This window comes from Ursus arctos, unplaced genomic scaffold, assembly GCF_023065955.2.
Source record: "Ursus arctos isolate Adak ecotype North America unplaced genomic scaffold, UrsArc2.0 scaffold_20, whole genome shotgun sequence".
Taxonomy (NCBI): domain Eukaryota; kingdom Metazoa; phylum Chordata; class Mammalia; order Carnivora; family Ursidae; genus Ursus; species Ursus arctos.
Window position 1 is genome coordinate 26,187,791 of NW_026622875.1, and position 24,757 is coordinate 26,212,547.

General features: G+C 37.4%; 2 protein-coding genes across 11 annotated transcripts in view; one reads left to right on the plus strand and one right to left on the minus strand.

The window, feature by feature from the left end:
• MSL2 (MSL complex subunit 2) overlaps positions 1–15,792 on the plus strand; it is a 33,717-nt gene extending 17,925 nt beyond the window's left edge. Inside the window, exon 2 of the mRNA XM_026497088.4 lies at positions 12,396–15,792. Coding sequence (XP_026352873.1) covers positions 12,396–13,987 — 1,592 coding nt within the window. The 3' untranslated portion in view covers positions 13,988–15,792. The remainder of the gene's footprint in view (positions 1–12,395) is intronic.
• Positions 15,793–17,228: 1,436 nt separating this feature from the next.
• PPP2R3A (protein phosphatase 2 regulatory subunit B''alpha) overlaps positions 17,229–24,757 on the minus strand; it is a 205,036-nt gene continuing 197,507 nt past the window's right edge. For all 10 annotated transcript variants that reach the window (XM_057315817.1, XM_026497085.4, XM_044383425.3 and 7 more), the window contains one exon: positions 17,229–19,849. In XM_057315817.1, coding sequence (XP_057171800.1) covers positions 19,717–19,849 — 133 coding nt within the window. In that variant the 3' untranslated portion in view covers positions 17,229–19,716. The remainder of the gene's footprint in view (positions 19,850–24,757) is intronic.

The window sequence follows — 24,757 nt, forward strand, 5'->3', positions numbered from 1 at the left end:
CATCTCTAATGTGCTTTTTATGATTCATTCATTGTACATTTATTAGGTGCTTGCTTATGTGCCAACACTGGTTTAAAGATAAAGAGATAAACAAGTTTCTGGCCTTGAGTAAGTGAGACCCAGTGAATGGTGACAATATTATGTGATTAGTGCTATAATAGGAGAATGTGTTAAGTGCTTTTTGCACAAACTGCGGTGTAGGAATTAAGGAAGGCTTCCTCTTGGAGGTCATATTTGAGTTGATATTTAAAGAATAGTTTATTCTTGAAGGAAGAAGGATGTTCTAGGAAGAGCAATTCACAGAGGAATGAGTAAGCATTGCATGGTTTGGAATGGTCAGTGGTAGGTGAGAATGGAATATGGAGTTTGTATAGAATGGCATGGAGTATGGAGAAAGTTTAATGGTATGAAGTTTTGGGTGGGGAGGTTGGGTGGAGGCCAGATTCTGAAAGGCCTTATATGTCCTTTCAAAGACTTCGGATTTTAAAGGCTGCTTGAAGGTGGTGTGTGTGTGTGTGTGTGTGTGTGTGTCTCCATGGCATGCGCACATATGTGTGTGTTTGGCAGTTTTTATGCCTTTATGGGGGGTTTTGAAAAGAAGAAAGACATAATCAGTCTTGTGTTTTAGAAAGATTATTTGGTGATAGTGTGGAGGGTGGACTGATTGGAGCAGGTGATGTTGAGGCAGGAAGATAAGTTAGAAAACTTGCAGTATTTGGGGTGAGAAATTATGAGGGTTCAACTAAGGCAGTAGTCATGGGAATAAAACTTGAAGGGTGACTTAGAGGCTGTATGCAATGAGACTCTGGAGACTGGATGTGGAATTCTGGTGAAGAGTCTAGATGGTTATCAGGCTTACCTGATTTGATTTCTGGGTGAATAATGTCAGCATCCAAGAGAATAGGGATGCAGGAGGAGGAACAGGTTTTTAGGTGGGGGTATAGGGAAAGTATGTTTATATTTGCTCATCTTAAGTTTGAGTTGTCTGTGGGTGATCAAAAGAGACATGAAATTCCTAGTAGGTTAGATATGTGGGTCTGGGGTCAGCAGAGAAGATTTGAGCTGGAGATAAAGATTCAGATCACCAGTTTATAAGTGGTGATTGAACCAATTTATGTACAGATCATTCTGGAAGGAATGTGTGGAGCAGTTTTTAACTTGGGGTGTGATCCCCATGAGATTTATGCAACAGTTTGTGTCTTTGCATATGTATATAATCAGATTCTTGAAGGGGTCTGTGACCCAGGATTACTGTGGAATACTGGAATGGAGTAAGAAGGATAGATCTTAATACAGAAACATGGGGAATACTGAAATTAAGGAGAAGACAGAGGAGGAAGAGGATGTAAAAGAGGTGGAGGAAACAAGTGTTAAGGGAGAAGAGCCTTTTAAGGAAGAATGATCAACCAGAAATGCACATTGGTTTGGGATTAGTAATTTTTGCCTTCTGTTACAAGACCGAATCTAGGGAAATACTTTAGTATATGAATAAATGGAGGGTAAATTGCTATAGGGAAGGAAGGTTGAAGGTAGAAGTGAGAGGGTATGAATAGGTGGGTAACTGAAGGGAGGATTGGAGCCAGAGGCAGTGGAAGAGGGAAGGTTTATCTTGGAGGAAAGAAGAAAAGGGTTTAAGTGTGTGTGTGTTTGTGTATGTGTGTTGGAGGGAAGTGGGTGTGGGGAGAACTGGAAGTGGGGAGAGATTGAGAATATTTAACTATGTAAAGCCTTTGGTAATTTGAAAACATGAAAATATGAGGGGAAGTGGAAACATGCAAGTATTTATTGGATTTTATTTTGTAACTTACATAGAAAATTTCAACATACAAAATAGAACTCTAATGTACGTATCACCTCAACAATTAATGATATCCAAGTGTAAGACTTGATGCGCTCTATAAATCTTGCCATGAAATCTTAGAATCACCAACTTTTAGAGCTGGGAAAAACCTAGATATTTAGTTACTTTATAGCTTTAAGAAATGGAGGGCCAAATCACTTTTAATGGCACATTTTTTTAACTCAAAATTGATGAGATTTGGACAGTTACAGAATTAATTACAGTGGATGCCATGTATGCATTACCCACATTCCCACTTCAGGATTGAAGGACTTCATTCTCTTAATTACTGGGAGTGTTGTTGGGGCTGTCAGACCTTCCTGGGAATTGCCCTTGGCTTAAAGAGAGCCAAGCCAGGCTCATATCCCCTTTTTGGGAGTACCCTGCGTCTAAAGACTAGGCCATTAAAGACCTGGCTTCCTTGTCCCCCAAAATAGGACATTTCTGAAGCTCCATTCTAGTTCGTAGCTTCACTCACAGCTTCCATTGGGGTCAGCTGAAGCCATTATTGTGATTATATCCTAGCCTAACTTGTTCTTCCTCTGCTCCTTCCTTTCTCCCCTTGTGATAGTCCTGAGTGTGCCCCAGGTAAACTTTAGGACTCCAAGCTCTCTCTTGAGAGTTTGAGTGCCGAGGAACCTGACTTGCAACACTGATGAACTTTAAAATTTCTTTTGAGGATGCTGCCTAGGTGGCTCAGTCAGTTAAGCATCTGCCTTTGCCTCTGGTTATGATCTCAGGGTCCTGGGGCTCCCTGCTCAGTGGGGAGTCTGCTTCTCCCTCTGCCCCTCCTCCCTGCTTGCGCGCATGCTGCTGTGCTTGCTCTCACTCTCTCTGTCTCACGAAAATAAATACAATCTTTAAAAAAATTAAATTTCTTTTGATTTGTAATGGATTTGCTGAACTTTACAGGATTAACATCTACCAGTTTTTCATGTTTCTGAGACATACCCAGGCAAATGTTAATAGAATCGTGTAATAATATAAAAGAAATTTAATTTTATAGTGCCAAACATACAGAAAAAAAATTGATCATTAGGACATGTTTTAGGATATAACAAAAAGAGGAATGAATACTTTCTTAAACATATTGAACAGTCTTGGCATTTAATTAGCTTTCTTCCCCCTACCCCCTGTCATTCATTGTTAGTGTTTCTGCTGTCTTGTTTTTATTACCTTTTGTAAATTAAAAGTTGACCCCCCCATTCAAGATCACACTTATGTTTTCATTGATTTTTTTTCTTGAGAATATTTAAAACATGGCCACATTTTTTTTTCTTTTTTGGTCATGCTGTAGAGAATGGAAACCTATAAAGTATATTTGAAACAAATATGGTTAGATTGAGTCTTTATACAAAAGTCTTGCCCTCATGGTTCAGGAAAGATGTGCCTAGCAGAATCCAAGCTGCATTCCTAAACAGAATATTTGATTTCTGTCTGCAACATTTGAGAGTGCCTTTTCAAGATCAAGTGTGCCACCTGTCATCATTCAGTCAAATGTTTTGTCATTGCTATAAGTTCCCATCCTGTCTTGGATCCAAGAGCTTCAAAGCAGTGTGATTTGGCTGGCAACAAAATTCTTACTGCTTTTATTTATTTTATTTTATGTTTTAAAGATTTTATTTATTTGTCAGAGAGAAAAAGAGCACAGCTGGGGGGAGGGACAGGCAGAGGGAGAAGCAGGCTTCCCCTGAGCAGGGAGCCTGATGCGCTTGACTCGATCCCAGGACCCTGCCTGAGCCGAAGGCAGATGCTTAATCCACCGAGCCACCCAGGCATCCCTCTTACTGCTTTTAAAAAAGCTTCCCCCCTTCCCCCCCCCACTTTGTCAGTATTTCTTTCTGTATAACAGGTGACTGTAGACATACTTAAGGTCAATAAAGTTCTAAGGCAAAGGGAGGAAAAGAATGACAAAACTTTACTTGCTAAAATGGAATCATTATATTCCATGAGAGTTTCTTAAAATCATTACTAAAAAAACGTAAGAAAATAGTACTAACTGGTTATCTTAAAATACTCAAAAAAAGCAGAGTTCTTAAGTAGGAAGTTTTCTAGGTTCACTTAAGTTACTGACTCTAAAGTCTTTCCTCAAGCAATCACTTTTAAACACCGTAACATACTTTTCATCAGCTATTCCTTTCCAAATGGCCCAGATAACTTCAATACGATTTTCTGGTAGCTTTTTATTTTCTAGTTTTGATATGGGTCTATTTGTTGGGAAGCAAATTTAGGTTGTTGTGGAAACATTTAATTATTATATAGGAATGTATCTTTTATGATCTCTCTTTTGTTTTATATTGCTTGCATTATCAGCAAAAGCAGAAAACTGCTTCCTGTCTTTTGTAGGATGCCACATATTTTACATCTGATGGGTTCTGTACTATTTTTATTTTTCTCTTTCATTATTTTGGTAAAACTGGTTGAGAGATTATTACAAAGGTTGATCCCCCCCCCAGATATTTTTCCATATATCAGTATATGTATTGTAACTTGTTAAGTATTGTAAGATTTGTGTGTCCTTGCGGATTCCTTGAGTGTTTAATATTCTAATTGCCAAGAATGCTTCTTGGAGAAATATTATGATGGTTTTAATCATTAACCATGGCCGCCTGTGTGCATTTTTTACTTTCTGATAGTGGTATTTCAGGATGTTGCTCGTGTGAGTCTTGGCTATTTTTTCCTGATCCTCCTCAAGTGTCATCTCAGATATGAGTAAGATTTATGTAAAATTACTTGCATTATTTGAGGTTATTGATGAGGTAATCTTTGTTGCTGTAATAGAAGCATTTCTAGAAGTGGGAATTCTGGAGAGGGGATGGTGGTAAATACAGAATATTTTGGTTCTGATAAATGCTCTTTTTGTGCATATGCCATTTTACTTAGAATTATAAGATCCATTTTTGTTAAATGCCAAAATTAAGCCATTGAGATAGTTTAATTTCTTAAACCATTTTCCATTTTTTAATTATTTTCATTTTACTGAAATTACTTTCATTGGGATCATTTCTTTTCCATATAAACTCTAAAAGGAGGATTAATGATTCTTCAGTTCCTTTGTTGTTACTCATGTCTTATTTGTCTGTGTTACATTTTAACCTGTTGTAGTTTTTGCCGTTGTAGATTTTATTTTATAATCATTATTACTGCCAGTTCCAGTGTTCACAGGATCACTTTTCAGTCATTAACAAATTTTGCTAAACATTTGAGTCTTACCAGATTTACTTTTTCTTGTGTCCCCTTTCCAGACCCCTACGCTTAATTTCCCCCAATAATCTGGTGACAATATTAGTGGAGTTAAATGCTGTCACAGTTAAAATGGAGAAGCAGAAAGATCTTTCTCTGGACATGAGTAAGATCTGATTTACTTGGTAGTCTACATGTCAACCTAAGATGTATAGTATGGCCACTTTTACCATTGGTATTTTGAAGTGAATGGATTGCCAGTGCTTTTTAAAAAATTGGAATCAATTATGTATTTTAGAGTTTGCTAAGAGAGTAATGATATTCTTGTTTGCTTCTGCTAAGGAGAAGTGTGTTTTCCTTGAATGGAGAAAGGCAAGCTGATTTGAGACCTAGTTATAGATTGTTTGCTTATTTGTTTTGGTGCTGTGGGTCTTTCTTTTAAACTTAAGCTGCTCTGTAAATCTTAGTGCCGTCAGTGGTTCTTGTCAGTGGTAGGGATAAAATGCATGGCAGCCAATCCAGTGCTAGCTTTGGTATACTAATACTCTAATGATTTGAATGATCTATGTTAAATCCATTTAATAATGGGGAAGTTTTATGACTAAAACATGTTTATTCAGGAAAGTATAATTTATAAAATATGTTTTTGATGGGCGAATTAAAGCTCTTTTCTAGTGCTTTAAAAGTTAAAGCTAAATATGGTTTAAAAATTATTTAAATGTTGATTTAGGTGTGATAATGGCATTGTGGGTTACAGAAGAAAATGTACTTTGTAATGATGTATACTGATGTATATAAAGAGAGGTGAATTAATGATGTCTGAGACCTGTTTGAAATACTTAAAGAGTAGATGAAGCAAATGTAGCATAATCTTGATAATTACTGAATCTGGGTGATATATATGGAGGGTAATTATACTATTTTTTTTTTTAATTTATTTATTTGACAGAGATAGAGACAGCCAGCGAGAGAGGGAACACAAGCAGGAGGAGTGGGAGAGGAAGAAGCAGGCTCATAGCAGAGGAGCCTGATGTGGGGCTCGATCCCATAACTCCGGGATCACGCCCTGAGCCGAAGGCAGACGCTTAACCGCGCTGTGCCACCCAGGCGCCCCTAATTATACTATTTTTTATTTTGTCTGTTTAAAAATTTTATTATAATAAAAAGTTTCACAAAATTAACATTCAGAAATTTGATGTTAAGTATCTTAGTAAATTAATTACCAGCAGTTATGTATTCCCAGAATTGCCATTGTGGTGATCTAAAACTAAGACTTGGTCTCAAATTATAATTGGCTTATTGGGGATGGGAAAAGCTAATAAGAGGGAGAACAGATAAGGAATCAGTAACTTTTTTTAGGTGAGGAGTAAAAATGAGTAGTTGTTAGTCTTTTGGGGTCATTATAGCATCATTTAATATTGTTTAAATAAGGCACGTAATATCAAATTCATTTAGTTACAAGACAACTTGTATTATGTAAAGGAAGAAATTCCTGTGATACATTGCAGGCTAAGGATTCAAGACAATGCTGTGAGAAATTATTTTGTTATTAATTATACATTATTATTTTTTAAAGATTTTGTTTATTTGAGAGAGAGCACAGAGAGAGGGAGAAGCAGACTCCCTGCTGAGTGGGGAGCCTGACACAGGGCTCAATCCCAGGACCCTGAGATCATGACCTGAGCAAAAGGCAGATGCTGAACTGACTGAGCCATTCAGGCACCTGTCAAACCATACATTTTTAAAATCTGAGATGTTTGTCCCCCCTCTCCCCCCAGAGTCCCCCAGGGGCGAGGGGGAGGGTGTTGGTGGTCAGAGGGAGAGAGAGAATCCCAAGTAGGTTCCACACCCAGTGGGGAGCCCCTTGTGGGGCTTGATCCCAGAACCCCGAATAATGACCCCAGCGGAAATCAAGAGCTGTCTACCCAACCGACTCAGCCACCCAGGTGCCCCAAGATGTGTTTTTTTTAATAAGTTTTTTTTTGTACTTGAATGTGAAACTATATGGAATATGATCTAAGGTAAAATTAATTAAACTTCTCCCCAAATACTCCCCAGTTTTTACAGGACAGTCTGCCAATGAGTGACAGACACATTTCCCCTTGACTCAGATTGCCCATCCATTTTATTTTCTAGGATAAGGTGTATTTTTACAATTCTAAAAGTGTTATGTAACATTTCTTAATTTTGCAGGGAGGAGTTTCTTTAGGGGCATACAGTAGATACATGGCTGACACTTACCCAGCTCTAAGAAACCCCTGAGTCTTTTACTTTCTCCCTCCTATCACTGGAACTGCCTTTGTTGTGAGGTGTAAAGAGAACCCTTTGGGAAGCCTTTCAGGGTTAAGATGGTTAGCTGAGTGCAGGCATCTCTAATGGTGGGTTAAAGTTTCAAATATTTGTGTTGGGGAATGGTTGGGCAGTCCGATAGGTAATAAGGTCAGGTGATGGAAATTCTTAAGAACTCAGTAGTGGTGGAGTCATGAATCAGTAAGTGGTAGTTTTTGATGTGTTTTCTATCTTCAGTTCTCAGTATTAGGCATACTCTCCTAAAGAGAGAAATACAAAGATGTGTACAGTGTAAAGCCTTTAAGGTGCTTGGTAGTTCAGGGGAAGTTTTGGTTGAAGTGACTGGTGAAAAAAAGATCAGTGACAGAATGAAGGCAATCCTTACTTATAACTTAGCTTGTACAATTTGCAAATCATTAGGGGTTATAAAATGATGACATTCAAATTATCTTATTTCATATTAGCTGCATTATTTCTGTAAAGAGAAACTTTTCATCTATGATTGGGTTACTTGGTGGTATAGTTCATACATAGTTAAATCAGAATAAACAACTTGATGCTTGCTCTTTATTTACCACTTTTCAAACTAATGAGCTGATTCACTGGCATCCTGAAATAAATTTTCCTTCCTTCCTCTTTTTCTTCTTCCCTCCCTCCCTCCCTTACATCCATCCATGAACTCAGAGATTTGAACTTTTTAGGTACGCTTCATTCCATTGCACTTATGCATGCTCAGATTTTCTTAGGTTTGGCCAACGGAAACCTCTTCAGGTTTTCTCCTGAGTCCCTTTAACACAGTACTGATCTTTGATAGTTTCCCTGCTTTCTGGTATAACAAGGTAATCAAAACTCATCTTGTCTGATTTATGTCACAGATCGGGGATCAGTTACTTCTCCAAGAAGTTGTGATTCTTTTGAACAGGAAATTGTTTTTCAGTACCATTATCTGAGTTCATTGCTACTAGGGTTAGTCCCTTGCTTCCAGGCTTTTTCAGTGTGTTGTGCTGGGAGATATGCATATTTAAGGTGAAAACATAAATTCATACTGAAAAATCCAATTGAAATACAGAACTACAGGATTTTTTGCTTAACATTTTCTATCTTCTGATTTCTTTCTTCCTACTAAAAAAAAAAAAATCCAGATTCTCCAGGACACAACATTTACTTTATCCCACAGTAGACATCAACACCTTCACATTAACTGTCAACACTACCACCACCAATGTGATTGCCGAAGAACAAAACTAGGATGCTAGAATCAGTTTTCTGTGTTACAAAGTCATTCAAAATAGTTAATTTCTGAATGGTTATACCATCAATTTGATATAAAATTAAAGTTACTTGTTTTGCTTTTCATTTTTAGGGGTTTCTTTCTTTCTTTCTAAAGAAATAAATAAAGGATTTTATTTATTTGAGAGAGAGAGAGAGCACAAGCAAGGGAGAGGGAGAGGGAGAAGCAGGCTCCCATGACCCAAGCCGAAGGCACATGCCCAACCAGCTGAGCCACCCAGGTGCCCCTAGGGGTTTCTTTTAAAACTTTAGTTAGCTGTATAATTATGTAAAATGTTTACATGGTTTGAGAGTTAAAAGCTACAAAACAAATTAAACCCAGAATAGTCAGTCTGGTCCTTTTCTTTTTTACTTTGTTCAGTCTCTCCTTCCCAATAGGTAAAGTATTTCTTTAACCTTATGTTTTATTCTTTTAAGTGCATACATATGTATCTATATATTCATACCTCCTACATCTTGCCTTAAATAAAGTCAAGGGTACTCTAAGAATTCCTGTATTAGGTAGAAGGTTGGATTTCATAACTACTGGTGCATAAGGTGTTTTTGTGTGTGTGTGTGGTTTTTTTTTTGTTTGTTTTTTGTTTTTTGTTTTTTAAAAAAGATTTTAGGGTTGTGCAACCAACACCCTGATACGGTATTAGAACATTTTCATCACTGCTAAAAGTTCCATTGTGCCCACTTAGAGTTAATCCCTGCTCCTGGTCCCAGCCCTAGGCAACAGCTAGTTCTGCTTTTCTGCCATTTCTAGGCATTTTATATAAATGAAATAATCCAGTAAAGTACTCTTCTGCATCTGGCTTCTTTTGCTTAGCATGTTTTTGAAGTTAATCGTATTGTAGCATGTACTAATAGTTCTTTTAATTGCAGAATAGTAATCCATTGTATGAATGTACTACATTTTGTTTATCTTCTCACTGGTTGATGGACATTTGGATTGTTTCCAGTTTTTGTGTGTTGTGAATAATGCAGCTATGCATATTTCACATACATTTATATGGACGTATATTTTCATTTCTCTGAGAGATGAAAGCTCCTCTTCCTAGGAGCAGAATTGCTGGTTTGTATGGTAAATGTATGTTTAACTTTTTAAGAAACTACCAAACTGTTTTCCAGCGTGATTTTCGGTTTTACATTCTCTTAGTAATACAGAAGGGTTCCAGTTTCTCCACATCTTTACCCACTGTTGGTATACTGTCTGTCCATTTTGAATTTATCCATTCTAATAGGTGTGTAAGCAGTGTGGTAAGGTTTTACTTTCCTTAATGATACTGAGCATATTTTCATGTGCTTATTAGACACTCAGTCTTTTTGGTGAAATGTTTATTCAAATCTTTTGCCCACTTTTAAAATTGAGTTGTCTTTTTATTGATTTGTAGGAAGTGTACTTGATATGTCATGTTATAAGTCCTTTATCAGATAAATGATTTGCAAATACTTTTTCCCAGACTGGATTAGCCCCTCCCTCACTCCCTCCCTCCTTCCTTCCCTCTCTCCTCCCCTCCCTCCCTCTTCCCTCCCTTCCTTCCTTCCTTCCTTCCTTCCTTCCTTCCTTCCTTCCTTCCTTCCTTCCTTCCTTCCAATTTTATTTATTTGATAGAGCAGAGGGGGAGGGAGAAGCAGACTCCCCACTGAGCAGAGAGCCTGCTGTGGGGCTTGATGCCAGGACCCTGGGATCATGACCTGAGCTGAAGACAGATGCTTAACGGACAGAGCCATCCAGGCACCCCTGTCTTTTTATTTTCTTAATGGTGTCTTTTGAAGCATACATTTTTTATTTTGTGGAAATCCATTTTATAACTTTTGCCCTTTGTAGATTGTGCATTGGTGTCACATCTAACACTTTCCCTAGCCAAAAGTCCTGATTTTCTTCTGTGTTTTTCTTCTAGAATTTAGGTTTTACATTTAGGTGTCTGTGATGCATTTTGAGTTAATGTTTGTGCATGTTGTGAGGTAAGGATCTAAGTAGTTGTTGGGTTTTTTGTTTGTTTGTTTTTTGGCTTTTGGATATCAAATGGTCCCACATGATATGCGGAAAATACTGTTGAATTATCTGGGCACTTGTCACACAAATCAGTAGACCATAAATGTAAGAATTTCTTTCTGGACTCTGTTCTCTTCCATTGATTGATACGCTTATCCTTTTGCCATTGTCACATTGTTTTGATTACTATAGCTTTAAAGAAGATTTTGAAATTTGGTAGTGTAAGTCCTCCAACTTTGCACTTCTAAAAAATTGTTCTGGCTATACTAGGTCCTCTGATTCCATAAGAATTTTAGAATCAGTGTGTCAGTTTCTTTAAAAAGACATCTGGGATTCTTATAAAGATTTCATTGAGTTAGATCATCTTGGGGTAAATTGTTCTTGTTTATGGCCTGTTTCACCTGGGCTAGTAAGAACCTCAGGCTAGTAAGAACTGTGCTGTTTGCCTTCTCCAGCTGGCTAGCCTCTGAGAAGTCACTTTCAGTGATCATATTTCTGGGGCCCTGCATCATCCTCTGCACTAAGTGGAGTGAGCCTCCTGTCACGGCAGCTTCTGGTCCTCAGGGTAACACTGATGGAACTGAATGGAAGGGGAGAACTGGGCAGCCCCAGACTAGAACACCACGGATTCTCACTGTTGTTACCTGAAATTGAGCAGTTTTTGAAACATATAAATGCTTCTCCAGTGGTCTTATGTCTTTGGTTGTGAAAATGACTCGTTTTATCAAAAATTTTCAGGTTTCTAGTTGCTTTTAAGGGAGAGGATTTGCTGATTTCACTTGGCTGTAGCCCGAAGTATCTTCTTTCCTGTGCCTGAGTCTTAATTACATAATTTTGTATGAGAAACAGGTGCTACTTTGAGTTTATTACTGTTTTCCTGAATTGGGAACCAAGAACAGTTGCTTCTTTGTGGAGTAGGATGGAAATAGTGACTGGGTCTAGTTGTTTTCTCTTTCCCTGGTACATAATCGACACAGGTCATTTATAATTTGGGAGACCACTTTCACTTTTATATTATATTGCTGTATTTAGGATACTTGTGGTTTGTGACTAGGGTAATTTTGTATTTTGTCAGAAGAATTTGAGTCTGGTGGTATGCCCCCCCTTTTTCCCTTTAGATACATTTAAACATAATTCTTTTTTGTCATTGCATTTTGATTTTCTGTAGAATTTGAGTTTAATGTATTATTCCCTTTTTTCTTTTGATAAATGAACATAGTTCTTTTTCATCATAACATTTCAATCTTCTCAGTTTTAGATTAGTATATATAATAAAATGGTTTGAAATTACATTTTTTTTTGGTGAAGATGCCTTTGTACTGATTAATACCCTTAAACTATGTTTAATGAGGGTAGGAACTAAGTGTGTCTCTTCCTCATACATTTTTCCCAGTGTTTAATACAAAATAAACAGTATGATTTTGTCAGTACATTGTAGCATTACCGTGTTGTGTTAGGTTCAGGTTCCAAGGGTTAAGCCAAGTTTGTGCTTTTGGTGACTGATCTTCACACTCTTTATAGCCTTTGGAGAAGAGGATAAGAAAGTGGACCAGAACATACGGTTTGGGAGAGAAATACAGAATCAAGGAAGATTCTGGTTTGAGATAAAGGAATGGGGAATATGGCATGGAAGTGAAGTGCGCTATTGAGTATTTTTCCATTTCGTGTAAGATACATTTTTTGTTATCGGGTCTGGTGAGTGTAACACATCTCAATTTTAATAGATTACTTATAATCTCATCTTAACTTCAGTGTATGAAATCATAAATTTATTTTACTAAAATCTTTGCTTTCCTCCTTTTTCCCTCTTAGGACATTTGCTACAAGATCCTATTGCACCCACCAACTCCACCTGCCAACATTATGTCTGCAAACCTTGTAAAGGCAAGAAAATGATGATGAAACCTTCATGTAGCTGGTGCAAAGACTATGAGCAATTTGAGGAAAACAAGCAGTTAAGCATCCTAGTGAACTGCTACAAAAAACTATGTGAATATATCACACAGACTACATTGGCACGGGATATAATAGAAGCAGTCGACTGTTCTTCTGATATTTTGGCTTTGCTTAATGATGGATCATTGTTTTGTGAGGAGACAGAAAAACCCTCAGATTCATCCTTTACTTTGTGTTTAACACATTCCCCTTTACCTTCAACCTCAGAACCCACAGCTGATCCTCAAGCTAGTTTATCTCCGATATCTGAAAGCACCCTCAGCATTGCTATTGGCAGTTCTGTTATCAATGGTTTGCCGACTTATAATGGGCTTTCAATAGATAGATTTGGTATAAATATTCCTTCACCCGAACATTCAAACACAATTGATGTATGTAACACTGTTGACATAAAAACTGAGGATCTGTCTGACAGCCTGCCACCTGTCTGTGACACGGTAGCCACTGACTTATGCTCCACAGGCATTGATATCTGCAGTTTCAGTGAAGATATAAAACCTGGTGACTCTCTATTACTGAGTGTTGAGGAAGTGCTTCGCAGCTTAGAAACTGTTTCAAATACAGAGGTTTGTTGCCCTAATTTGCAGCCCAACTTGGAAGCTACTGTATCCAATGGACCTTTTCTGCAGCTTTCTTCCCAGTCTCTTAGCCATAATGTTTTTATGTCCACCAGTCCTGCACTTCATGGGTTATCATGTACAGCAGCAACTCCGAAAGTAGCAAAATTGAATAGAAAACGATCCAGATCAGAAAGTGACAGTGAGAAAGTTCAGCCACTTCCAATTTCTACCATTATCCGAGGCCCAACGTTGGGGGCATCCGCCCCTGTGACAGTGAAACGGGAGAGCAAAATTTCTCTTCAACCTATAGCAACTGTTCCCAATGGAGGCACAACACCCAAAATCAGCAAAACTGTACTTTTATCTACTAAAAGCATGAAAAAGAGTCATGAACATGGATCCAAGAAATCTCACTCTAAAACCAAGCCAGGTATTCTTAAAAAAGACAAAACCGTGAAGGAAAAGATTCCTAGTCACCATTTTATGCCAGGAAGTCCTACCAAGACTGTGTATAAAAAACCCCAGGAAAAGAAAGGGTGTAAATGTGGGCGTGCTACTCAAAATCCAAGTGTTCTTACATGCCGCGGCCAACGCTGCCCTTGCTACTCTAACCGGAAAGCCTGCTTAGATTGTATATGTCGTGGCTGCCAAAACTCCTATATGGCCAATGGGGAGAAGAAGCTGGAGGCATTTGCTGTGCCAGAAAAGGCCTTGGAGCAGACCAGGCTCACTTTGGGCATTAATGTGACTAGCATTGCTGTGCGCAATGCTAGTACCAGCACCAGTGTAATTAATGTCACAGGGTCCCCAGTAACAACGTTTTTAGCTGCCAGTACACATGATGATAAAAGTTTGGATGAAGCTATAGACATGAGATTCGACTGTTAAATCAGTGGGTCTTTAAACCTACCTCTGGTAGGGAAATAGCTACAGTTTTACGGCAGCTATGGTTTTGTTGGTTTAACTTGCCGGAGCTCCTGCATATAGATCACTTGTATCAAGTGTTTTCATTGCTAAGTTATATGTGTTAGTGTCGGGGAAATAGTTTGCAGATAATGGAGGAGTAACCTTACAACTATATGTCCTTAGTTCTTACAGAACCTCATAGTTTGAGAACAAATGCTGATGCAACTGATTTATACAAAATGAACTTTGGCAAGGAAAATAACATTAACCTCATTGTTTATGGTCATGCTTTGTGCATAATCAAAGTTTATGATTAAATGTAAGGAAGTGGTATCTAGTCAGTCCATAAAGATTGTGCTAATTTTTTGTGAAAAAGTAGCCATTAGTTCAGGAGACTCAGTGCTGCCTTCAGATGCCATTGATGCTTCTCCTGTTGAAAAGCTGATGTGTCCAGCTCAACCTTTGTGCTGACATAATACCATTTCTGATCATGAAAATTGGCTACTGGTGTATGTAGCAGTTCTTAAATCAGCAGTATTATGAAAGAAAATTTGCCCCTCATTAGAATGTTGAAATCTGTCTTTTGAAAAGTGAACAAACTGAAATTCTGTCAGGATTGCAGATGTTTAGCTGTTTATGCTATAAAACCCTTCTGAGTTTGAGTAAATTTTATAGTTAATGTCCAACTCATTTCTAGGGGAAAAAATTCAAAGTCCTTCACTTTTAGCAATGTTCTAATTAGATAAATGAAGTGGAGAAGTGCAGTTTTAGTCTGAAGGTAATTGAATTTAGACTATAGGATGTGACAGAATTTTTAAAAAATTAAAAAAATTCTTATTTAGAAATTGGGATTTATTTAAAATAATTTTGAAATAATGCCCCAAAACTTACCCAGGTTTATGCATTATATTTATTGCTGTTGGCCACTTCTTTGATTTTTTTTGTTTGTTTCCTCTAATAGTTTCACAGACTTTATTTTGAATATGCTCCTTTTCTCTCTTTTGGGGTGCTGTTCATTATGAAGGCTTCTTTATAGAGGCCAAATAAAAAATGCATTTTTACGAAGCCTGTGCATTTAGGTAGGTTTGAAGCTAGGAGGATTTTCTTTAGAATGCTCTTTTGCATGTAAAGCACAAACTATGTTTCAGTTTAAATGCATGTCTTCCCTTTAATTTTTATGGGGAAGACAAGTGAGTCACACACATTCTGTTGAAGGGAAATCTAGTCAGTTGCTTGAAAGAGCACAGCCCAAATACAACAAGGACTGACTAGGTTGTAAAGAAATGACCTTACGATTTAAAAAAAGATTTGCTGCTTTGACAGTGCTTATTTAAAGAGAAATACTGCTGGAAAATTTCCAATTTCTACTACGTTCACCATCTCTCATGAGATCTGACATACGTTGAAGTTATGTTTTGATTTGGCACACAGCATGTTCAATGATGGTTACTCACCTAGTACAAGACATGGAGAAGAAACCTTTGGACACAGAGCAGATGACACCTCCTTCTGTTTTGTAGTGTATCCTGGTGTCATTTTCTGTGAATGTGGTCAGGTAGAATTGTTTTTGTTGTTGTTGGGCTTTTTTTTTTTTTTTTCTTTCTTTCTTTCTTTCTTTCTTTCTTTTTTTTTTTTTTTTTTTTTTTTGTCTCTTTGGTGGGGTGGGGGTGGGCTAAAGCCATAGGAAGAAAAATGTGATGTATGTGTCCAGTATGTACTATTTTGTTTTTGTTTTGCAAGAAGAGTTGAACTATTTTTGATAACAAGAGTAAATGGTGGAAAATGCTTCTTAGTTGTCTTGTCTTTATTTGCTTTCCAAGTTTTGGAATTTTATTTACTTCCTCTAAGTGTTAGCAGTGTCTTATGAAACATGTATTTGCCTAAAGTTTGTAACAGCTTTGTGTTGAACCCAGATGCCCTGCTATATAAACTTGTAAATCTGTTCTTTATTCACTAATAATCACTGCAAAAATGACTAGAAATGAGATTGTACACATGGATGATTAGGATATATTTTGCAAATCTCCCAAACTTTCCTAATACTATGATCTTAAAATTCATAGAATATTGCTTCCCAAGTTTGATAATTTTAGTTTTGTGTTTTTTGATGCATGGGAGGTTGGCAATATAGACAAAGCGGAAATCATTAGTATGTGAGGGCCTTGATTGTTATGTAATATTGCCAATGATTAATTCAGGTTGTTTTTAGCACAAGTTTCTCTTTTTTATGCTGGTATTCTCACTGCCACATTTTTGGAAACCTGTATTACACCTTAAATCTATCAATAAATGTTAGTTTTCTAATTCTATGTTGTAGAATACTGAGGAGTTTGGGATAGTGTGCTCTGAATGGCCTATATTATATACATTTGGGGAAGAATAATTAATTACAGTGCCTTGATTTTTGCATTGTTTTTCTTTATACCATGAGTTAATTTAGGAATGCTGACCAATGGCTAATTAGGGATGATTGAGGAATTCTTACTGCAGTAATCGGATTTACGTTATCAGGATTTGAAACCATCAGAACAATAACTTCTAATATGACACATTTTCATTCTTTTGAGTCTTTGTTAACATACATAATCAAATGATAGAAGTGTTAGAACTGGCGATTTATCTGTTAGCTTCATTAAGTCTACATTTCTGTGCAGAGTTACAATATGGTCCTAGGATAAAGAATTCCTTTTATTTTACTGTGTTCTTAGTATTCTTGAAACAACTCTACGGTGACCTTGCTGAAGAAAAGTAAAAGTTTTACGACAGATGAAAAAATTAAAAATTTTTAAAAAATTAAAAAATAAAATATAAGATGTTTTAGAAAATACTAAGTTAGTGTTGGAATCTAATACTTGGATGATATTTTAACTTTTTTCCCTCCTTTCTAAAAAATTAAGTTTTAGGTACCAGAATAACAATCAATTACACATTCTTTTAAGAGAATATTTATAAGGCTAAAAGTATATAAAGCTAAAGTCCCTTTTGATCCCTGTGAACCTCTCATTCCTAATATCTAGTCCTCTTCCTTATCCCCCCAAAGGAAATCACTTCTCAGTTATGAGGTGGTGTTACCCCTTTAGGTATTCCTTTATGATTTTCCCAGAGGTTCAAAGAGTTATTCTTTGAAACTCAAGTTTGTTTATAATGTTACTCTTACAAACATAAAAATGAGGTGCAAGTGTGAATAAAGCCAAAAGTGTAGTGATTATCTTAGTGAATGTGGTTCATATTTGACAACTTGTCTCTTTATTTAGTTTTGCAAAAAGGGAAAAACAAAAACAAGTTAAATCATGCAGGTTTCTCCACCCAAACACACTTTTGTAACATTTCCAAGTTGAGCAAATGACTTACCTCATTTGATCAATCTAGAATTTTATAAACACTATGAATCGTACACAATGACATAGATAAGATGCAGGGAAAATACACAGAATTTCATTAATTTGATTACTGTGGCAATTAATGTTTTGCTATGAAACTCATTTTTCATTGAATAGCATTAAGACCATGATAACCCTCAATTTAATTTTTATTAAGCAGCCTGGGATATTGTAAAAACTTGAAATTTCCAGTAGGGCAGTAATGATTTTATTCAGTGAAATCTTTACCAGAAAGTCAAATATATAGTGTCCTAGTTCTTCGGAATTCACATTTCTTGCATTCAACTCTTAAGAACACACTTATGTCTGAAAATATAATACTTTGGGTAACCTAAATTAAAATAGCTTTATCTTAAATGGAATGATCTTGGTAGCTGTAACTTTTTATAATAATTACAGACTTTTGAAACCAAATACCAAAGTAAAAGCAAGAGGATTTCAGTAAGGAGACACAAGGTAAAAAGGTAAAAGCCAAATAGTATTTAAAAAATCCAAATGTATATGGGAAAACTAAAATTTTTAACTTTTTGCTGATGAGTCTTAGAAATAGTTTAGATCATTATGGATAATAAAACCTTTAAACCATATCTGGCTTCTTAAAAAAGATATTACCTTTTTAATATTTTATCTGAAAATTTTAAAAAGTAATTGCTTTCTCTCCCTGGTAAAGGATGGGTGGAATAGATGGTAAATTTCACATATCACAAATAATTTTAATCCTAATTTACTAATGTGTTGAGGTTATTACATGTAGTGTTTCCTAAAAATTTAGTCATTTTTAAGCTTTTAGTATGTTGAACTATTAGCAAGTTTTAATATTTATCATTTTCTGTAACCATTAAATGGAGGATTAATTCTGATCATGAAAAGTAAAATAACAGGCAACAGAGGATACTAAAAAAAACTGCTATTACTGTACCAGTTGATGGTACATTTCCTAAATTGCACTTACCTCTACTTTTTGCCTACCATAGCCTAAGGTTTGATTATTTCGTTTTTTGACTTTCACATTGGTAAGGGGGAACCAAAGCAGGGTGGCAAGGGACACTATTCTGACATTTAGGATTTGGGGTTAAAGCAAAAAAACCAGGGGAGAAGGGATGACTTTGACACAGATGGATGTTCAAGTTTCTTGGGGGTTTCTTTTGCTTACGTTAGAAATGTCTATCCTTTTTCAGTTTATTTTCAGTTTTATCTTTAAGGATATTGTAGGATTTGGCTGCACTGTGGCTTGCTGAAAAAATGTAGAATTCTGTAATGAACACATCTACCACTATAGTACAGATGAAACAGCTTTCCTTTTATGGGTGGCATCACTGTTTTCTTCCATTTTTGTGATGAATATTGAGGTGATGGAATATTTGAAATAGTTGTTCATTTTCAATATGAAGGGATAATATTTAGATTGAGGCCTTTACTGTTGGCTTAGTCTAATATTCAGCGATGAAAGGAATACATCTAGTAAGAATTTTCGTATGTCACTAAGTCTTCAAATAGGCCTTCTAATAGGAAGTACAGATGGGGTATCAACTAATTTGGGGATTAATAAGTCATTCAGTAATTCTCCACATACGTTAGATAAAAGGAAACTTTTTTTTCAAGTATAAGTCAAATTCTGTACTTAGAAGTTTTTTCATCATTATTTTATATAAGATCCACAGTCAGGATGGGGAGAGATAATTCAGAATTTGCCAGCAAGGTTGGAAGGCCCAGTGGTTACAATACCTGAGGATGTAAAGTGACTAGCAGTTTGGCAGGTCATTGTGAAATTACATTAAACCAAGTAAGTTCAAGATCTTTGTACTCCAGTACACATATTTAAAAAGTCTCTGAGATGTTTTGGCAGTGCTTTTATTACCAGGGGTAAGTCACTTCTGGAGGCCCTTAACTGCTTTTTTAAGTTCCAGGATGTTTTTGACTCAAGTTTTCTGCAAGTGAAGGTTTCTTCTGGGCTCCATAGGAGCCCTGAGGGGCCTCAGGATGCTGGACAACAGAGGCAACTCCTGCTTTTGTGCAGAGATCTGCGCTTGGCACTGTCCCCGAGAGATCCTTGGTACATTCAGGGGTGAAGAGTGCTGATTCACAGACTTTAGAAGGTGGTGTATATCGCTGTATTTGGAGGAAAAGCTCTGTAAGAGGTTTGAGGCAAATCGGAGGAGTCCCTCAAATTGAGCATGTGTATCCAGACCTATTGCTTAAAAATGTTTTGAAGTTCCTAGTGCAGATACACACTTGCAGAAATCAAAGGCTTTAAAAAGCAGTATGCAAACTGGAGCATCTCCACAAGAAAAAGACATTTAAAATACGTATCTCTCATGTAGACATTGGCAACTACTCTTCGTCCACTGACTGAAGCTTTCCACATTTCTCTGCAAGGCTTGAGGTTACTATTTTACTTTTATTGCCTTTGTTTCCAATTTCAGAGGGAGAGACAGGTTCCTCTGTTTCATAATCTTCAAAGGAGCTGAAAGAACAAACAAAAGTGAGTTACTGATTTTTTTGTTTGTTTGTTTAATGTCAATGTTTGGATACGAGGCAATATGGCAAACGGGACTGAAGACACCAGCTTGCAAAAAAGTAGCCTCAGTTGCTAAATGACAGCTATAAACAACTAAGCCACACTGGAGGAGAAAATGCTTCCATCTAGAACAGAAAGCCTATTCTCCCTGTTCCTTAAAGCTCAAGTTCATGTTAGAATTTGTTGAAAATGTGCTGTATCTAGTTTCCCCTAGGAGGGTTGGTGGGAATGAGAGCATATTATGGGTGGGGCTAGATTGGGGGTGGGTGTGAGGTCCGTAAAGTACAAGCTTTATATGAATGCCTTCGTTGAAGTGGCTTCCATGCAGAGTGGGGAACATTCTCACCACAAGTTGCTGTATATCTTCCAATGGTTTCCAAGAAGCACATTTAGATGTGCAAGTATATACACAGAGCAGATTAAAGCCATGGATTTCCTTCCTTCCATTCTTTACAGAACTTCCCAGTATATTTCCTTTGCTTATTCCCCTTAGAAGTTATTGATAACCCCTGAGTTCCATTATCTTCCAGGCTATCCCTGAGGGTGGACTTAGGCAGGGACAACAAAATATTTTATCTAGTGGGAATGATGGTTGCTTGAAATATTAAATTGATAAATATGCTGAGGCTACATCGGGGCCCAGAAAAATATACATGATAATTACCAACATCTGTTACAGTATTTGGTATCACTGGCTTAAACTTTTCACCCTTTGCGAGGACTTTACACAGTATCTGTGCAGAAATTTCTGGACATATAGTCCCTTCATCAAAAAGATACCAGGTCTGGCTAATGAAAAATATGTTGAGGCAGGTATGCCCAGTAGTAGAGGTAATACCTATTCAACTTTCTAAGGCCTTTTTAAATAGAGAGTAGAGAATGTTAAAAAAGCCTCTCTGATGTTTGGAAAACTTACCCTTGAGTACCAGTTTTTGATCCTGTCAAAAATTATTTACAACTTCATTTTGCAGAAATATTCCATTCTATACTTAATTTGTTTCCACTCTTCCCCCATATCCTTGAGGCCTCAATGTAATGCGTCTGCTGGATAAGGAGGCCCTAGGGAGGGTACTGCTTTAATGGAAGTGAGGCAAGGTTGATGGTTGAGCCTCCGTTTCTGGAACAAAGTTCTCAAAAAGTTAGTTCTAGCATTGCAGTATCAGATACTGTGACTGCTTATTTCCTGTCAAGAGTGGAAGACATTTTCTTCCTCTTGGTGCCCAGACTTACTGTCTGAGCTCTCAGGGTCTTAAACATCTCAGTGCAGATCTGTGAATAAGTTAGGCCTGAACTGAGACTCATTCAGTAAATATGTGAGCTCCGTTCTAACCATGAGCCAAATGCTAGGAACACAATGGTGAAAAAGACTGAACTAGCTCCTTCCTCACGACCTTGTATCCTAATAGAGGCCATATGGAATAATGGTAAAGTGTTTTACAGCCTTAGAGCATGGGCTTTGGAAAAGTCAGGTTCCAGTCTCAGTTTGATCACTTCAGGTGATTTTGGGCATGTTACTTATCCCTGTGCATCAGTTTCCTCAACTAATGAGTTAATAGCAGTTCCTACCCCTCATAAGGGTCAAGTGGAGATTAAATCATAAACTCTTGGAAATTGTTAGGTATTATTCTCATGATAGAGAAGTGCTGGGGCTTATTGGAATAGGATGGTGACATGTAATCCTGTATTGGGGGGCAGGGTCAGATATTTTGTGTGTCATTTGTGAATAAAATTTTTACAAAAGACTTTTTTCCCACTGTGGCCTCATACCAGAAATGGGATTTCTAGTAATGGATTTGATCCAAAATAGTACATAAAGATATTCCAATACCCTGTGGGTTGGTTATAGTGGAATGCCACCCTCATTTCTTTCGTACTTTTAAGGCACCAAGAGCAGTACTATGCACAGAGACTTAGGAGGAATCTTCTGGATTGAGGGAGTTCATTCAGAACCTTTTATCAGTGTCTTGGAGACTTCTCCTACTCTATCTCAGTGTTTCTCAAATGGGGGTGATTTTTCCCTCCTGGGGACATTTGGCAATGCCTGGATGCATACTTGATTGTCACAACTGAGTAGGTCTTCCTGGCATCTAGTGGGTAGAGTTCAGGGATGCTGCTAATCGTCCTACAATGTGCTAGACAACACCACACAACAGAATTATCCAGCTTAAAGCATCAGTGCTGTTGAGAAACCCTGCTCTAACTCTTGCCCCTTCAATGTCAGTGCATCCTAGGATTCCGGATTAAGCTGTTCTTGTTTTGTACTTTTTTTTTTTTTTAAGATTTTATTCATTTATTTGACAGTGAGAGAGGGAACACAAGCCGGGGGAGTGGGAGAGGAAGAAGCAGGCTCCCAGTAGTGAGCCCTCATGCGGGGGTCAATCCCAGGACTTCGGGATCATGACCTGAGCTGAAGGCAGACGCCTAACGACTGAGCCACCCAGGCGCCCCTCTTATTTTGTACTTTTCTGGACAGTCTTTCTTAAGGCTTTATTCACCACTTTTTTACCTATAGTTTCTAAATTGTACACGTCCAGCCTCAGCCTCTTTCTAACCTGGAGACTGCCATGTATCCAACTGCTACTCTGTGGCTCTTCCATTATGGCAATATATATACAAAGCTGAACTCATCTTCCCACATATCTGGCTCTACCATAATCTACTCACTTATAGCGAGAAATCCAGTGATCCCAAGTTTCTCTTCCTTTGCCCTCCCTTCTTCCAATCCAGTCAGTCTCTTCTACCATTTAAAATAATACATGGACACAATCTTGCCTCTCCTCCCTATTGCCACTGGTTTAGTTCAGGGCACTGTATTTTCATTGCTTGGATTATTGCAATAGTTTTCTAACAGCTGGTCTTCCTGCCTTCACTCTTGTCACATACCCTTTGCTATTGCCATACCAGGCTATTTACCTTGTCAAAATGGGTTATGGTCGTGGGACCTAATGCCACTGTACATGTTCTTTGGTGACCCTTACCCTTGGGTTAACTTGTGTTCATCTTTTAATCTGAAATGACATTTAAAAGTTTCCTGATTCCCAGTGCCTGAGTAACCATCTTTTTTTTTTTTTTTTTAATTCAATCTCTACATCCGATGTGGGGCTCAAACTAATGACCCTGAGATCCAAAGTCACACGTTCTTCCAACTGAGCCAGCCAGGTGCCCCACATCTATCTATCTGTCTGTCTATCATTTTTAAGTAGGCTCCATGCCCAGCATGGAGCCCAACACGGGGCTTGAACTCATGACCCTGAGATCAAGACCTGAGCTGAGATCAAGAGTCGAATGCTTAATTGACTAAGTCACCCAGGTGCCCCATTAAAATTTTTTTAAATTTAAATTCCAGTTAACATACGATGTAATAGTAGTTTCAGGTGTATAATGCAGTGATTCATCACTTTTACACAATACCCGGTGCTCATCATGACACATGCATCCCTAATCCCCACCACCATTTCTCTTATTAGATGTCTGCAAGGATTTCCTTATTTGTCTCCCTGCTTCTATTCTTGTACCACTACTGAAGATTAGTATCTTCAAAAAATGTAAGTGGGATTATATTACCTCCTTGTTTAATTCTTTTTCAATAGCTTCCTGAGACCCTGCATGATCTGGCCCCTATGAATCTCTCCAGCCACATTTTCCTCTATTTCTCATTATATTCCAGCCATAGTAGTCTTTTAAAATGTCCCCAACACATTGTTTCCTGCCTCAGAGCCACTGCATATATTTCTCCCTCTACCTAGAATATTTTTGCTCCCTGCTTTTTTCATAACTATTTCCTTCTCAATCTTTAGGTTCTCAACACCTCAGGAAATTTCCTCAGCACCCTAAATTGCAAGTCTTCTCTCCATTGTTGGTTCACTCTGTTTCCTTCACAATTATATGACTGTCTTTCCTACTTGAGTATAAAGTGTCCATTTTCCAACTCACTAGTTTCCTTGGGCTATGTATAGTATAGTGCCTGGCACTAGGTGCTCAAAATGAGCTCAAAATAAAAACTGATGTCCTAATGCTCTTTGTGAAATGATGTTTCAAGTTGTCAGGGAAGGCTGGAGTAAAATGGTGAGGGTGCAGAAGTCCTTTTGAAGTCACTGAAGTCAGAACGGTAAGAGTCCAAACTTTATCCTGTTCTCTAGGAATTCCTGAGGGAGAGAGTTAACAGATTCCTTCTAAATGACCACTTCCAGGTTTATTTGGGTAACTGGGATTCCTCTGGGCACAAGTGAAGATTATTTTATGAAATATTCTCTGTTAATTTAACTGGCTATTTTTGAATGAGTAGCAGAGTCAGAGGACTGAAGCAGAACTCCTAGGATTCACAAATAATTCACTAGAAACTAGCCTAGGTATCAAATTGAGAACAAATTATTTAACCTAGTATTAACATAGTGTTGTTAGCATGAGGGGAAATAATGGGTATTTTTGCTAGCAATCTGTTGCCTTTAGAAACCCATTCTCCACGTACTTTTTCCCTTTCAGATGATCAATTTCTGGGCAAAAGTATTAAGGCTGGTTCTGCAGATTCCTTGAATGAACAGAAATAATGACTGGCACATATATGGTGTAAAAAAGGATTTGCATTGTCTGGAATTGTGGTTTGATTCCATTTTGGGGATTCTATTTGTAGGGGTAAATGGATAGAGTATTTTATTCGGGGTTTGAGGAAATCTAAGGCCTATGGTGGCCATAAGCATAGAATAAAATGTTAAGTAGTTCTTTAATTTGGAGTCTGTAATGCTTTAGAAATAGTAGATGAATCTTACCTTTATACTTTTAAATCCTAAATCACTTATATAAAATGGATTAGCTGAAATACTTTAGAAGTTGGATATTTGGTTCAGTGCATTCAGT